At 41.1% G+C, this 16,189-nt stretch overlaps 1 protein-coding gene across 1 annotated transcript; it reads right to left on the bottom strand.

Annotated features, from left to right (window-relative positions):
• Window positions 1–15,021: 15,021 nt before the first annotated feature.
• On the bottom strand, window positions 15,022–15,893 carry LOC107759150 (dehydration-responsive element-binding protein 1D-like). The gene has a single exon (XM_016577023.2). The coding sequence runs from the start codon at window positions 15,812–15,814 to the stop codon at window positions 15,113–15,115; it is 702 nt and encodes a 233-aa protein (XP_016432509.1). The 5' UTR covers window positions 15,815–15,893; the 3' UTR covers window positions 15,022–15,112.
• Window positions 15,894–16,189: the final 296 nt, after the last annotated feature.

Genomic DNA, 16,189 nt, shown 5'->3' on the forward strand with positions numbered 1-16,189 from the left:
ACCCTACTATACTGCCTTGCCCGGAAGCCTGGGGCAGTATCTCCTCATGTGACCAAGGTCTCTGCACTTAAAACAACCCCGTGGCACAGCGACATGATGCCTTGATGGCTGACCCTGATGGCCTGTAGACCCATTAGAAGAAGCTTGTATAGCCGGTGGACGGTAGGAACTCTCCGTCATAGCACTGAAATAGGAACCTGAAGAACCCTGAGGACCTGAATACCCACTGGAGGAACCCTGAATAGCTGGCGGGTGATAAGAACTCTCTGGCATGGAACCAAAATATGGGCGCACTGGAGCACCCCTAGCAGGTGGTGGTTCTAAATATGGGGGTCTGCTGGGCTAACCCCTCCCAAACTGACCTCTACCCCTAGTCGGGGCATCTATGAACTCTCCGAAGAATATAACCCTCTTATCCTGCTGCATCTGCTCCCTACCCCTCAGATGGTAGCCCTCAATCCTCCGAGCAATCTCTACTACTAGCTAATAAGAAGTCCTCATCTCCATCTCTCGGGCCATGTTGGCCCTAATGCCAGAATCAAACCCTGTAACGAACCTCCATATCCTCTCTGCATCAGTAGGAAGTATCATCAATGCATGGCGGGATAACTCAAAAAACCTCGCCTCATAGTCGGTCACGAACATCTGACCCTGCTCAAGCTGCTCAAACTGATACCACAGCTCTTCCCTCTTAGAGGGTGGAATATAACTGTCCAAGAATAACTGTGTGAACTAGACCCAAGTGATGGGAGGGGAACCTGCTGGCCTACCAAGAACATAGGGCTGCCACCATCTACGGTCCCTGTCCTCTAGCTGAAAAGTAGTAAAGTCAACCCCATGCGACTCTAATATCCTCATGTTGTGCAGTGTGTCCCTTCACCTATCAATGAAATCCTGGGTATCCTCATGATGCTCACCCCTGAATACAGGAGGGTAAAGTCTAGTCCATCTATCCAACAACTTTTGCGGGTCACCATCCGCTGCTGGTCTAAGCTCGGGCACCACTGCAGCAACTGTCTGAGCCTCATCTGTGAGTAGTGAACTCGGAGTCTGATACACTGCAGCTGCATGACCTGGAGCCTGAGCAGTAGGGGTCTGGGCTCCCCTCCTACCTATGATGTAGCTGGATCCGCTGGAAATAAACCATCCTGAGTCATGGTGTCCATGAACTATAGTACACGGCCCATGACCTCTTGAAAACCCAATGCTGTCATAAAGTCTGCCGGGGTAGGCTCAGCTGCGGGCACCTCGCCCTTCTCCTCAATGATAGGATATTCCGAATGATCTGCTGGTGGTGCTACTGGAACAGCTCTAGGATGCTTTCGTCCCCGACCTCGGGCCAGTTCCCTCCCCCGGTCCCTACCTCAGCCTCTAGCAATGGGGGAGCAGCTCCTCCCGGGTCGTGAACATCTGTCGTGCGTGTCCTCACTATCTATGAGAGAATAGAAGAGGGAAAATTTAGTATACCAACCACTGCATGATAGGAGATGAATAAAGAGTAGTTTCCTAACACCTTATAGCCTCTCGAATATAAATACATACGTCTTTGTACCGATCCACAAGAATCTATTAGGTTTGTCCATGACTTGTGAGACCTACGTAAACCTAGTGCTCTGATACCATGTTGTCATGACCCATTTCCATTATAGGTCATGATGGCTCCCAACACCATTGTTAGGCAAGCCAATGCGGAAATATTAATAAGTGTTCATTTTACTTTACTAAAATAAGTACAACAATTTCTAAACTTGAAGTTTAAAACAAGTGATAATTAGTAACGTACAAGATTAATTATACAATCCCCAAAAGAATAGTCTACTAATGTGTGTGCCAAGATCTGGTGTCACAAGTTTATGGGCAACTAGTAGAATATACAAAAGAATAAATATATCCTACTGTCTGAAATATAATAGACAGCCAAAAATACAGAGAGACTCCAACATGCTGCTGATTGTCATAGGAAGGTAGCAGCTCATCGTGGAAGTCTCGGGCTATGATCAAGAACGCACACCGGCTGGTAGCTAGATGTACCTGCCTCAGATCCTGTACAATTAAGTACATAAGCGTAGTATGAGTACATAAACAATATGTACCCAGTAAGTATCCCGTCTAATCTCGAAAAAGTAGAGATGAGAGGTTGACCTGATACTTACTAGGGTCAAATAATATAAGAAAGTGTTATGCTAGGCATGGATGTCACAAATAAATAACAATTTATAGCAAGAAGCGATAAGTCATGTCCTAGATGATATCACAGTTAGCCATTTACATTTCAAAACACTTAACAAAGTAAGTCATGAATATGATTTCACATAGATACCATGCGCACATTATGCCGAGGTCGTACGGCCCGGTCCAACAGAAAATAAACTATGCACTGCTAGAGGGTCAAATAGTGCGAACCATAGATGTATCTATTTCTACCGAGGCAATCGGCCTGATCCACAAATATCAATTATCATCAAGAAATTTCATAAAGGCGCATTTATATTCAAATAAATTCATACAAGTGTTCAACAAGTACATACGTTCACATATGTTCATTTCTAATTATCTAGCATATCCTAAGTGATCACACTAGCAAGAAAGTATATAAACATTCGCAAATATGGTATGATACGGTTCCTAAACTACTCGGTATATGGTATGATCACCAGTCCTAAACTTGTGGATCGGTACGGAGACGTCAGTACTTATCTTCGAGAGGTTGTAGAACCTTTGGAAAACTTCACATTCTTGAATTCTTACCGTGCGGTATTGATTCAGCTTGAAGTGTAACTTTTGAATTCCTTCCATGCATTCCTATGCGTATATGACCGTTGGTATCAGTTGTGCATCGACGACTTGTGATTCCCTGGATGAGGTACGAGATGTGATTTCTGAGGTGTTGATTTTGTGAGCGCTTGCTTGTGGACTTATATGTCCGGTAGTATTCCTATTAGTGAAAATAGTGGCTGGATGGATACGTGATGAGTATGATGTGACTGCGAGATGAGTTCATATGATTTGAATGTGACGAGAAGGTATTACTGAAGGTTTCACCAATTTGAGACTCCAGGTATGTTTCTAGACTCGTTCGAGGACGAACGTTTGTTTAAGAGGGGGGATGTAACGACCCAGTCGTCCGTTCTGAGAGTTATAGCCATATTTCCCCCATATATACTTATTTATGTGTTGTTCAACTATGTTAAGTTGTATCGAGTTGGTAGGTTTGGGTTCGGAGTAGTTCTGGAGTGAAATGAACACTTAATCTCTTAGTTAGAAAGCTAAGTTAGAAAAGTCATTCAAAAGTTGACTTATGAGTAATCGAATTCAGATTTGGATTTTGATGATTCAGTTAGCTTCGTTGGGTGATTTTAGACTTAGGAGTGTGTCCGAAATGTAATTTGGAGGTCCGTGGTAGAATTGGGCTTGAATTGGCGAAACTTGGAAATTTTGGCGATTTTCGTCGGCAGCGGAAAACTAGGTATCGGGGTCGGAATGTAATTTTGGAAGTTGGAGTAGGTTCGTAGTGTCATTTGTGATGTGTGTGCAAAATTTGAGATCATTCGGAACTGGTTTGATAGGTTTCGGAGTCGTTGGCGAGTTTTGGAAGTTTAGAAGTTCTTAGGCTAGAATCCAAGGTTGATATGGTGTTTTGGTATTGTTTTGGGTGTTCCAGAGGTTCGACTAAGTTCGGGTAGTGATATATGACTTGTTGGAATTATTGGTTGAAGTCCCGAGAGTCTCAGGTGAGTTTTGAATAGGTTTGGGTTGTGTTACACATGTTTTCTTATGTTTCGACGTTGTTTCTTCAAGTATAAATGATATCATACAAATGAGCTCCTATTTTTTTTAATTGAAGCATTAGATCCATATCGTAATTACGGACCCATAGCAAAAAGAATCATCGAATTTGGACATCGTATGAGGATTTTAGGGTCATTTTACTAAGAATTAGGTTGCCAGATTTTTCAGAGTAATTACGGAATTGCCACTGATGGCGTAATTAAAAATATGCACTATTTGCAAATATTAAAACCTACATATTTCATTCATTATAAAGTCAAATTGAGTGATTCAAAAGCCTAACTTGACTAGAATTTCACAGGGATTCCATTGGAGGCATAAAATATGAGTTTCCGGATTGTTTGGTACGAGAAACGAGGTAGAATAACTGGCAAAAAAATATAAAACTAGGGTTTGTTCATTCGGTCATATTTTGAGTTGTGGAGATTGGATTTGGGCGATTTTGGAGGCGAGTTTCACCATAGGTATTGGGGTAAGTGTTCTTTACTCAGGTTTGGTTATATTTCATGAATCCATCTTCGTTTTTGGGATTTGATTGTTGATTTCAAAGTGAAATTAAGGGAGTTAGGGCTTGAGTTTTGGAGAGTTTTAGGTAGGGATTTGAGGGACCAAACAGAGTCCGATTTTGATAAATTTTATTTGGTTAGACTTGGGAGAGGACGAGGTTTATTATTCTGCCATTTTGGATTGGTTTCGAGATGTGGGCTCAGGGGTTGGGTTTTGGCCGATTTCAGATTTTTGGCATGTTTATGTAGTTTTTATTATGGAATTCGATTCTTTAGACTATGTTGATAGTAGTATTCTGATTATGGTTAGATTCAGATCTTTTGGATATCTATTCCAGAGACGAGGGCATCCCGAAGTAGGATTTTACGCTGATAAGGTAAGTACATTTTTAACTCTGGCTTTGAGGGTATAAACCCGGAGAATGTGATATCATATGATTGTTTGGAGGTGATACTCATGCTAGGTGATGGACGTGTGGGTGTATACCTCGAGGGATTGAGACTTGGTCCGTCCCGTGAGGCCTCATGGCCATCATCTGAGATTACGTAGTTACTTGTTGAACTTGTCTGCCTTCAAGTTAGAGATCATGCTTAGGCTTTATTCATGCTCATATTATTTGTACTCAGTTATAGAAATTATTGTACATGTTTACCTCAGTCTCTATTATTTGCTAATATAATATGATACTTGATGTGGGTTGTGTTCCCTTATTTGTTGATGATGGTGAGGCTAGTAAGGTACATGACTGAGTGAGGTCGAGGGCCTGGTTGTGAGGATATTGATACCATAGTGTGTGAGTTGTCCGCGTAGCATATGAGGTGATCGTATGGATCCAGGTATTGATACCATAGTGCGTGAGTTGTCCGCGTAGCACGTGAGTTAACCGTGCGGATCCAGGTATTGATATTATGGCATGTGAGTTATCCGTGCAGCACATGAGTTGTCCGTGCTTAGCGCTTGGGCTTTGGGAGCCCCTCCGGAGTCTGTACACACCCTCAGTGAGCGCAGAGTGTTGAGTGTATTGAGTGTTGAGTGTTGAATGCTGAGTGCGAGTGATGAGTGATGGAGTGACATTGTTATGAGGTTGCATTTACTTTTGATGTTGTTGCATTTACCTGTTAATTTCTTTGTGGCATTTGTTGGTTTTATGGAATTTAACTGTTTATTTATGTTTATTGTAAATTGTGAAAATAAATAATTGGACTGTTTTACTTAGCTCGTCACTACTGTTGAGTTTCTTAGTTATTTCTATTACTACTAAGTCGGTTGTACTCATACTACACTCTGCATTTTATGTGCAGATCCATGTGAGTTAGAGTGCAGTGATCGTTTAAGTTCAGGCCAGCTATATGTGGAGATTGCAAGGTAGCTGCTAGTGTCTGCAGGACCTTGTTACTCCTCTTGTCTTTTCTTCTTTTGGACAGTTAGACAGTTTATATATCTTAGTTTATAGTTTTAGACGCTCATGACTTAGTGACACCCTAATGTTTATGACTCGTTTAATATTATTTATATTTAGAGTTGGTTTAATTTATTAGGAATTAAATTATTGGAAATATTTTATTAAATTCTTATAATCAAATTAGTAGAAATATTTTGGGAATAGGCTTGCCTTGTAACACGATAGGCGCCATCATGACCATGGTTAGATTTTTGGTCGTGACAAGGATAATCTTCTCCGTCACAATCTTGATGTCATGCTTATTGAGAAGAATTATATTGACAATTTGTTCAACACGGTGATGGATGTTAAAGGTAAGATAAAGGATAACCCGAAGGCTAGAATGGACTTACAAGAATATTGTATGTGGCCTGAATTATACTTGCATACAACAAACAATGGTAAGTTGTTCAATCCCAAAGCAAGTTACACATTCACTTTGGAGGAAAGACGACAAATTTGTGATTGGGTTAAGAAATTGAAGATGCCTGAGGGTTATGCGTCGAATCTTGGAAAAAAAGTAGATATAGAGGTAGGGAAGTTGATCCATTTGAAAAGTTATGACTGTCATGTTTTCATGGAGACCTTAGTGTCTATTGCATTATGTGGTTTGCCTGTAAGAATCTGGAAACCCATCACAGAGATTAGTTTGTTTTTCAAAGGCTTGTGTTCTACCACATTAAGGGAAGAAAACCTACTTCAGATGGACCTGAACATTTGTGTAACTTCTAGTAAGATGGAAAAGATATTTCCATCTAGTTTTTTTTGATGTGATGGAACACCTTCCAATCCACCTTGTACACGAGGCACGACTTGAAGGGCGTGTTCAATGCAGATGGATGTATCCCTTTGAGAGGTAATATTATAAGTTTGATGTAATTTTCTAGTTTATTTGAATGTTCTTGGATAACATGACATTATGTAGGACAATTGGAATATGCAAAAAATTTATTAAGCAGAGGAATAGGATTGAAGGATCTATATGCGAAGCTTATCTTGCAAAGAAAACTACTCTTGTTCTTATTATTTTGAGAGTAACGTGCCATGTTCTAGGAATAGGCCCAATAGGCACATGGTCAAATGTGTGAATGATCCATTATATCCGCCAATGTTCATATTCAATCAACCAGGCCGATGTTCTAATGATGTCAGAAAGAGAAGTTTGAGTGATATGGCGTACAAGTCAGCTACACTTCATGTGTTGCTAAATTGTCCCGAAGTTGTACCATTTCTCAAGTAAGTATTGATTTACTAGTTATCAAAATATAAAATTTACTGTGATTACATCTCGATGCAACTACTAAAAATATTTGATGTGTCACAATCACTTCGTGGGTCAATTTGGCCATGATGTTGTATATACGAGATTTGATACGTGGTTCAAACAATTTGTAAGTTTATCCTGATAATGTTCTAACACTATGTAAGTAAATAATATTTGTAAGTTATGCTAACTTATGAATTTTTTTAACACCATATAGGTAAATGATTCAAATAATGGTGTAAATCAATTTTTGATAGATATATCTTGGGGATCTGGGCTTCAGGTCACAACAATGTCTAAGTACGTAGTGAATGGTTATAAGTTCCATACAGAGGATTGCTCTAAAAATAAAAATAACAACAACGGCGGGGTGTGGGTTGAAGGTGGTGATGGCAACCAAGTTGGAGATATTGATTATTATAGTATGCTCAAAGAAATAATAGAACTAGAATATACAGGTTGGTCATATAAGAAATTGATACTCTTTAGATGCAAGTGGTTTGACCCAAATCTAACAAGAGGTACAAGAGTACACAACCAATACAACATAATTTAGGTTTATCATACGAGGGAGTATTATGACTATGATCCTTTCATAATTTCACATAATGTTAGGCAAGTGTATTATGCTCCTTATCCATTGTGGCAGAATAAGTCCGATTGATGGGTTGTAATAAAAACTAAGCCTGTAGGTAGGGTGGAAGCCGAGAATGTGTTAGATGTTACATATCAAAACGATATCTCCAGTGTTCACCAAATAGTGGACGATCAGCTAGAAAGTAATTTGGAACATCCTGAATACATATTAGAAGAAGTTGATATAAATGAAGCAATTATAGAAAATGAGGACGAAGAATCAACTGCTGAAACTCAAACAAGTAAGTACGAGGAATTCTCGGACGAGGAACAATACGTCGATGAGCTTTAAAAAGTTGGATTTTTAAATAACTCTCATTTTATAGCTAGTTTCTTATATATTTCAATCTAAATATGTATTATATTATGCAGATGGCAGGCAAGGGTCAAGGTAACAATGACCCTACTGGTTCTCGAGGTCGAGAAAAGGCTAGGAAGGGAAAGAGGAGGGTAGAGAATAATACTCCATCTGCTCCACCCTCTTCAGAGATGCCTATTCCTATGTCTTATCCTCCACCCCACGGCTATACTGAGCTACCGCAGCATCACGAGCCCTACACCTTCATGCAAACACCAGGTCTTTCATCACAGGGCCATAGGACTATACGTCCGACATACAGTCTAGCTGCCTCACAACCACGTGGATCGCAGCCATTTGCATCGCATGGATCACATCCATCCATGTCACAGCCACATGGATCACAGCCACTCGGGTCACAGTCATCAGTATCACAGCCACTTGGGGTCCAACTAGCTATGTTGCAGTCATAGGGATCACAACCATCTTCATCATCGACTCCATCTATTTCAGGCCTTCGCCTGCGAGGTAGTAGCTCTGACCCTCCTACACCGTCCACACATGCCTCTGATATACATGCTTCGGACGATGATGCTGATGATGATGATGGGGTGCATTATGATCAATATGGCATGATCATCATAGTCCATGAGGGTGATGGGTAAGAGTTATTTGTTATTTTTGCGTTTATTTTTTTGTAATGTTTTTACTAAGATATTAATGTGTTTTATTGTTAAATTGCAGGTTCATCCCGAGTAATAAGACTACAAGGATAATCACCAAAGCCATCAGAAAACTTTATGATGGCCCTTATGCGACTTGGACTGATTTCCCATTCTCGCTGAAGGAGCAAATTTTCAATCAATTTAAGGTGTAAATGTTCTTTTAAGCAGTTTAATAATTTATATTTATGATATTTCCATATAATATTTAACTTTTGAAATACAGAGCAAGTGTGTATGGGAACATCGCTATAGCGCGGAGGTGGCTACAAATTTTTATCATAAACCTCGCAAGCGATTGTCGCATAGTTTCTCTGAAGCTAGAAAGAAGAACAAGAAGTCTGACTGGTTACTTCAAAATTTATGGGATGATTTGCAAAGGCAATGACTTACCGTAAAGTTCTTAGAGAAGAGCGAAAAAGGAAAGAAAGCTTACACATCTGAGAAAGGAGGCTCCTTGCACACTAGAGGTGCGATCAGCCTAGGGACAATAAAAAAAGATTGGTACGTAATTGCTTAAATTATTTTAATTTTCAAAGTGTATCTATTCTGTATATTAACTAAATTAATTTATTTTCAGGAAAAGAAGTTGGGGCGTCCAATGAACCATGATGAGCTATTCAAGGAGACGCATATTATAAAGAAGAAGAAAGAGACGGATCAAGAAAGGTGGGTCGAGGACTGGGCCTCGACTGTATATGTAAGCTTTCACTTTTCTTTAAGAATTTTAATTTACTTTTATATAAATTTTGAAATACTAATTCAATTTAAATTTTCGTATAGGGTTGCTACCAAACTAACGTGTAGGAATTCATCCGCACTCAGCCAGCTGGTGAATCGGGCGAGCCAACCCAACCTTCGGACGAGGATGCTGAAAGAATATGGATGGAGTCTGCTGGCGGTCCAAAATGGGGAAAGGTATACGGGCTTCCTGCTAAGAAATTCCATCGCTATAAGTGTGGAATGCAAGGAATAGGGACTTCCTTGCAAGGCGAGTAACTTAGTGGGGAGAGCTTCTCCGTTATGCGGGAGACTATGATAGCTCACATCCGAGCTAGAAGTGGCCAAGGAAAGAGAAAGGATTAGAGATGCTCAGTTCCTTGGCATGCAAGCTCAGATCAGAACTCTTCTATCTACTAGAGCTTTTTCGTTGCCCCGGTCTCGTGAGTCATCGCCAGAGGCTCGACTTGAACGTGAGCATTCCTTTTGTCCTCCCCATGATCGTTCCTCCCGTCCTCCCCGTGGTCGTTCTTCCCGTCCTCCACAAGACCCTTCTCGACACCATCTTTTAGATGAAAGTTCATCAGACGGTGATGATGATGTTGTACAAAACACTCCTTGACTTTTATATCATTTGAACTAGACAAATAGAACCGGTTTTAAACTAGTTGTAATAAGTTTTAACTTGGTTTTGGATTTTTTTATTTCTATTAAACTTTAATTTGTTAGTTTTAATGTATTTATTGAATTGTGTTGTTGTTGTTGTTATTTCCACGTTGGTAGCTGGTGTTTATTAGACACAGCAACCCTATTTTTATCTGTTTATTAATTCAGCAAATTTTATCTGTTTATTAGACACAGCAACCCCATTTTTTCCGATTGTCTTGTTATCTTTCTGCTTCTTACTTTGACTTAGTTAACAGCTTAGTTCTATTAGTTCACATTATCTTTGTTAAAAATTTTGTTAGAAATTATTGCAATATTGTAGTTCACCTTTATTTAGCTACCTACTACTATTTTAATAATTTGTGCATTTTCCTTTTACTGTTTTAATTAATTAATTAATTAATTTTTAAAAAATCATTTTAAGGTTTTATTACAACCTTTTAACGCTCCTTTGTTACGAGTGGGGCCTCACCAGTTGTAGCGGTGACAACCCCCTTCTCTGTTTGTCTTCGTGGTGTTTTGTGTGTATTTTAGGTTATGGACTCTAGCTATTATCGGTGAGTGGGATGCACGTGTGCAAGCAAAAGGAACAACCCCGACAAGGGTCAGAAGGAGTTGGATGCAAACGTGCTAGGTGGACGCAACTTCGTCGTTTATACCAAGACAATTCCCAGGTTCTACTCGCGGGAGTTGATACCTCCCGTTTTTCATTTTCCCCTTTATTGTGTTAGTTAAGTTGTTGCAATCATAGTTCCTATTAGTTTATCCATTGTACTAGTGCACTTATAGTTGTAGCCTGTCTTTGCCTATCATGGCCAGTTGATTTGTGTGTGTTAGTGATTCCCCTTAGTCTGTTGTAGGCATAGTAGTTGTGGTCTGGGATGGTTGAGTGAGGTCATGTCCTCGGGGGTTGGGGCAGGAGGTAGGGAAGGGGTTAGGGGGTAGGTCGGGAGGCAAGGGAGGTAAAGGGAACAGGGGTGCCTATAGGTTAAGAATCGGGTCATGGAACGTAGGTACATTGACGGGTAATTTTATAGAGTTAGCAAAGATTCTCCAGAAGAGGAGGGTCAACATAGCATGTGTCCAGGAGACAAGGTGGATAGGGTCGAGTGCGAAGGATGCAGACGGGTATAAACTTTGGTACTTATGAGTCGAGAGGTAAGAATGGAGTGGGTTAGTGGATAGGGAACTTAGAGAGTCTGTGGTTGAAGTTAGACGAGTGAATGATAAATTTATGGTTATTAAGTTGGTGGTTGGAGAGTACACCCTGAACGTCATTAGTGCTTATGCTCCATATGTGGGCCTAGATGAAGAGGTTAAACGGCGCTTCTAGGAGGGGATAGATGAGATTGTGTGCCAGGTTCCGCCTGTCGAGAAACTATTCATAGGAAAGGATTTCAATGGTCATATTAGGGCGAGCACAGGTGGTTATGGCGAGGTGCGTGGAGGATTTGGTTTTGGGGAGAGGAACAGAGGAGGTACCATGCTGCTGGACTTCGCTAAGGCTTTCAGGTTAGTGATTGAGAACTCTAGATTTCCGTAGAGGAAGGAGCATTTGGTTACTTTTCAAAATGTGGTAGCGAAGACTCAGATTGACTATCTCCTCCTCAGGAGGTGTGACAGCGGGTTGTGCAAGGATTGCAAGGTGATTCCGAGTGAGACACTCGCGACGCAGCATAGACTTTTGGTGATAGACATTAGTATTAGGTTAGAGATGAGGAAACGCTCTGCTCGGGGATCACCGAGAATCAGATGGGGAGCCCTGACTAAGGATAAAGCCCAAGAGTTGGAGTGGCGGTTGTCGGATATGGGATCTTGGAGGAGCAGTGGGGACGCAAATACTATGTGGTCAGCAACAACAGACTATATAAGGACATCTCCGAGAGAGGTGTTAGGGGTCATGACCGGTGTCTCTGGTAGGCATAAAGGATACTGGCGGTGGAATGAAGTAGTCCAAGGTAAAGTGGAAGCAAAGAAGGCGTCATACCTGAAGTTAGTGGGGAGCATAGGTGAGGAGGAGAGGCGAGCATGCATGGAGATATATAAGGTAGCTAGGAAGGAAGTTAAGCTGTCAGTCCTAGAGGCTAAGACTGCGTCTTATGGTCATATGTACGAGGAACTGGGGGAAAGGGCGGGGAGAAGAAGTTATTTCGGCTGGCCAAGTTGAGAGAGAGGAATGCTCGAGATTTGGACCAAGTGCGATGCATTAATGACGAAGATGGTAGGATACTAATGGAAGATTCCCAGATTAAGAGGAGATGACAGACTTACTTCCATAAACTTCTGAACGAAAAAGGGGATCGGGATATTATGCTAGGCGAATTGGAGCATTCTGATCGTGGGGGCTATGCGTAAGATGAGTATAGGCAGAGCAACCAGACCAGACGAGATCCCAGTGGAATTTTGGAAGTGTGTAGGGAGAGTAGGTTTGGAGTGGTTGATTGGGCTGTTTAATGTTATTTTTAAGGTAAAGAGGATTCCAGATGAGTGGAGGTGGAGTACGGTAGTTCCATTGTATAAGAACAAAGGTGATATCTAGAGTTGTAACAATTATAGGGGTATCAAATTACTGAGTCATACCATGAAAGTATGAGAGAGGGTTGTTGAAGCGAGGGTGAGGATGAAAGTGTCTATATCAGACAACTAATTCGGGTTCATACCGGGTCGTTCAACCACAGAAGCTATACATCTTGTTAGGAGGTTGGTGGAGCTGTACAGGGAGAGAAAGAAGGATCTGCACATGGTGTTTATTGACCTAGAGAAAGCGTATGACAAGGTTCCTAGAGAAGTTCTTTGGAGATGCCTGAAGGTAAAAGGTGTGCCGGTTCCCTATATTATGGCGATTAGGGACATGTATGATCGGGCTAAGACTCGGGTTAGGACAGTAGGAGGCAACTCTGAGCATTTTCCGGTTGAAATGGGGTTACACCAAGGCTCTGCGCGTAGTCCGTTCTTATTCGCCTTGGTGATGGATGTGTTAACAAACCATATCCAAGGGAAGGAGCCATGGTGCATGCTATTTGCTGATGACATAGTTCTGATTGATGAGTCACGAACCGGTGTTAACGTACGACTGGAAGTTTGGAGACAGACTCTTGAGTCTAAAGGTTTCAAGCTGAGCAGAACGAAGACAAAATACTTGGAGTGTATTTTAAGCACTGAGCCGGGGGAAGTGGGCGTGGATGTGAGGCCTGAATCACAGGTTATCCCAACTTGAGACAGCTTCAAGTACCTTGGGTCGGTTATCCACAAGGGAGGGGAGATCGATGAAGATGTCGCACACCGTATCGGGGTAGGATGGATGAAGTGGAGGTTAGCATCCAAAGTTTTGTGTGATAAGAGAGTGCCGACAATATTCAATGGCAAGTTCTATAAAGCGGTAGTTAGACCGGCTATGATGTTTGGGGCTGAGTGTTGGCCTGTTAAGAACTCATATATCCAAAAGATGAAAGTAACATAAATGAGGATGTTGAGGTGGATGTGCGGGCACACTAGGATGGACAAGATTAGAAATGATAATATTCGGGAGAAGGTGCACGTGGCTCCCATTGATGACAAGATGCGGGAAGCGCGACTCAGATGGTTCGGGCATGTAATAAGGAGAAGCCCAGATGCTCCAGTAAGGAGGTGTGAGCAGCTGGTTGTGGAGGCCACGAGAAGAGGTAGAGGGCGGCCTAAGAAGTATTGGGGAGAAGTGATCAGGCAGGATATGGCAAAATTTCAGATTTCCGAGGACATAACACTTGATAGGAAGTTGTGGAGGTCGAGTATTAGGGTTGTAGACTAGGAGGTAGTTGAGTCTCGCGTTACTTTGTACCATTGTGAGCCTAGTCTGGTAAGGTTTTAGTCTAAAATAACTAGGGGCATTGCCATGTCTTAATACTTTCTCTTTTCGGTGCAAGATCTATTTACTAGCCATCATTTCTGCCATTTATGTTCCTATTTTTCCTATGATCTCTATGGTGAAACTAATATTCTCTTCTTTTGTTTTACTTATTATCTTGAGCCGAGGGTCTTTCGGAAACAGCCTCTCTACGCCTTCAGGGTAGGGGTAAGGTCTGCGTACATACTACCTTCTCCAGACCCCACTTGTGGGATTTTACTGGGTTGTTGTTGTTATTATTGTGTAGGAATTTTTGTATGCTGGCAGGTGGTGTAACTTCTAAAACAGGCATTTTATGCCAAAATTAAAACCCAGAAAACCGACCAAAGTTGGTCGGTATTTAATTAAAAAAAAATTCTGCTGATTAGCGACCAAGGTTGGTCGTTTAAGTTTAAAAAAAAAATTTAAAATTACGACCAAAGTTGGTCGGTTAATGAACAAGGATTACCTAGATTTCAACTTTACCGACCAACTTTAATTTGGTCGATATGGTTAAATTTTATTTTTTTAAAAAAATATATATTTTATTTTACCGACCAACTTTGGTCACTAATTTTTAAATTTTAATAATTAATAAAATAACGTAATGTAAATACACCGACCAACTTTGGTCGGTATGTGCTTTAAATTGCATAGTTGGTCCTTTTACCTTTGCGACCAACCTTGATCGATAATTAGAGACCAACCTTGGTCGGTATACTAAAACGACCACCGACCAAGCTTTAGAATTTCACATTGTCTCCGGAAGGGAATCGAGTAATATGCAACGGACGTATTAGCAAAATGGAAATTTGAGGAACATGACACGATGATTTTGATCCTGGAGGTATGCCTAGTCAAGCTGTGGGTTGCTATAGATTTGACAAGATTCAAATCCTCACTTTCAAACATAGACTCATATTAAGATCACAAAATGGATACTTAAAATTGTTTTTTGAAAAAAATTGGCGAAATACAATGTGCTTACAAAAAGCATTACTCAAATAAATGGGCCAAACACATACTAATATTTTTAAAAAAAATACTTTTTGACTAAACATACTTTTCAAAATAATTAAATCGTTTTTGATAGCTTGGTTAAACAGGCTCTTGAGAAAATGGGAGAAAATAATCCACGTGGATTACAATAGAATGTGTTCTACCTTCTTATTACAAAAATGGATATACTCCAACTACATACGAGCTATCAAACAGAGTAACTCCACAATGACACCTCAACATCACTTTCCACATCATCATCCCAGCTGAAACAACTACCTAATAAACAAGGATTTGGTGAAAACAAACTCCTTTCTTCCATGTTTGCCTGCCATTCTTGCGTCCCTACCATTCCCACTTCACTACATGAGTAGTTGCTGTACAGAACATTTTCTGCAGTCACAATATTCTGCATGCAATTATACACTGCATTATCTTCTTCTGCTGCCGCCTTCATTTCCTCACTACCATTGCCAGTATTAGCTGCCACTCTAGAATTAACATCAGTTTCCTCTCCTGACCAGAACGGCTCTGCTGCTTTCGCAGCTGCATGGCGCAAGTCCTTGGGATCCTTTGATACCGGCACTGGCAACCGCCAAGCAGAGTCCGCGAAATTCAGAGTGGCCAGCGGCCCTCTAAGCGCCAATGCAGCTACGTCATGAGCGCGCGCAGCCATTTCTGCAGTTGGGTAACTTCCCAACCATATTCGCTTCTGTGTGCTGGGCTCACGCAGTTCGCAAACCCACTTGTCGTTGTTCCTCCTTCTCACTCCCCTGTACACTGGGTGCCGAGTTTCCTTGAACTTCTTCCTCCCCGCACGCTTCTTCGGTTTCCTTAACGCTAATATATTGATATCTTCTTCATCGGAAACTGCCACTCTAACTGAAGAGCATGAACTTGAATTATTCATCGTTGAACAAGGCTCCAAATTGCTGAGTTTCTTGTAGTTATATGTGCTAAGTACTGTTGTTGCCTGCTTGTTGCTGAGGTTTTAGGGTGTACGTTAAATCTGTAAAGCGTATATATAGATTTGGATTATGAAGAGAGAAGAAGGATCACGTGGATACATGGACACGCACACGGAAGTGAGTGAGCAGGTGAAACGAAATGGAAAATGTTTTATTTGTTGTGGGGCCTGCTTGACTGTGTCAATAAATAGATATTTACGGATTAAAAAAATACTTCTGGGGTTTTAGCCCACGTTGCAGAGATTGGATATAGTAGAAGAATGAGTCTTCTTATTCGTTTCTAATTTGGTTTGAGGAAACAAAGGTTTGGTCCACGT

Source organism: Nicotiana tabacum, chromosome 20, assembly GCF_000715075.1.
Source record: "Nicotiana tabacum cultivar K326 chromosome 20, ASM71507v2, whole genome shotgun sequence".
Taxonomy (NCBI): domain Eukaryota; kingdom Viridiplantae; phylum Streptophyta; class Magnoliopsida; order Solanales; family Solanaceae; genus Nicotiana; species Nicotiana tabacum.

Coding starts and splice junctions, on each gene's coding strand:
- LOC107759150 (XM_016577023.2), bottom strand. CDS start 15,814: ATGAATAATTCAAGTTCATGCTCTTCAGTTAGAGTGGCAGTTTCCGAT.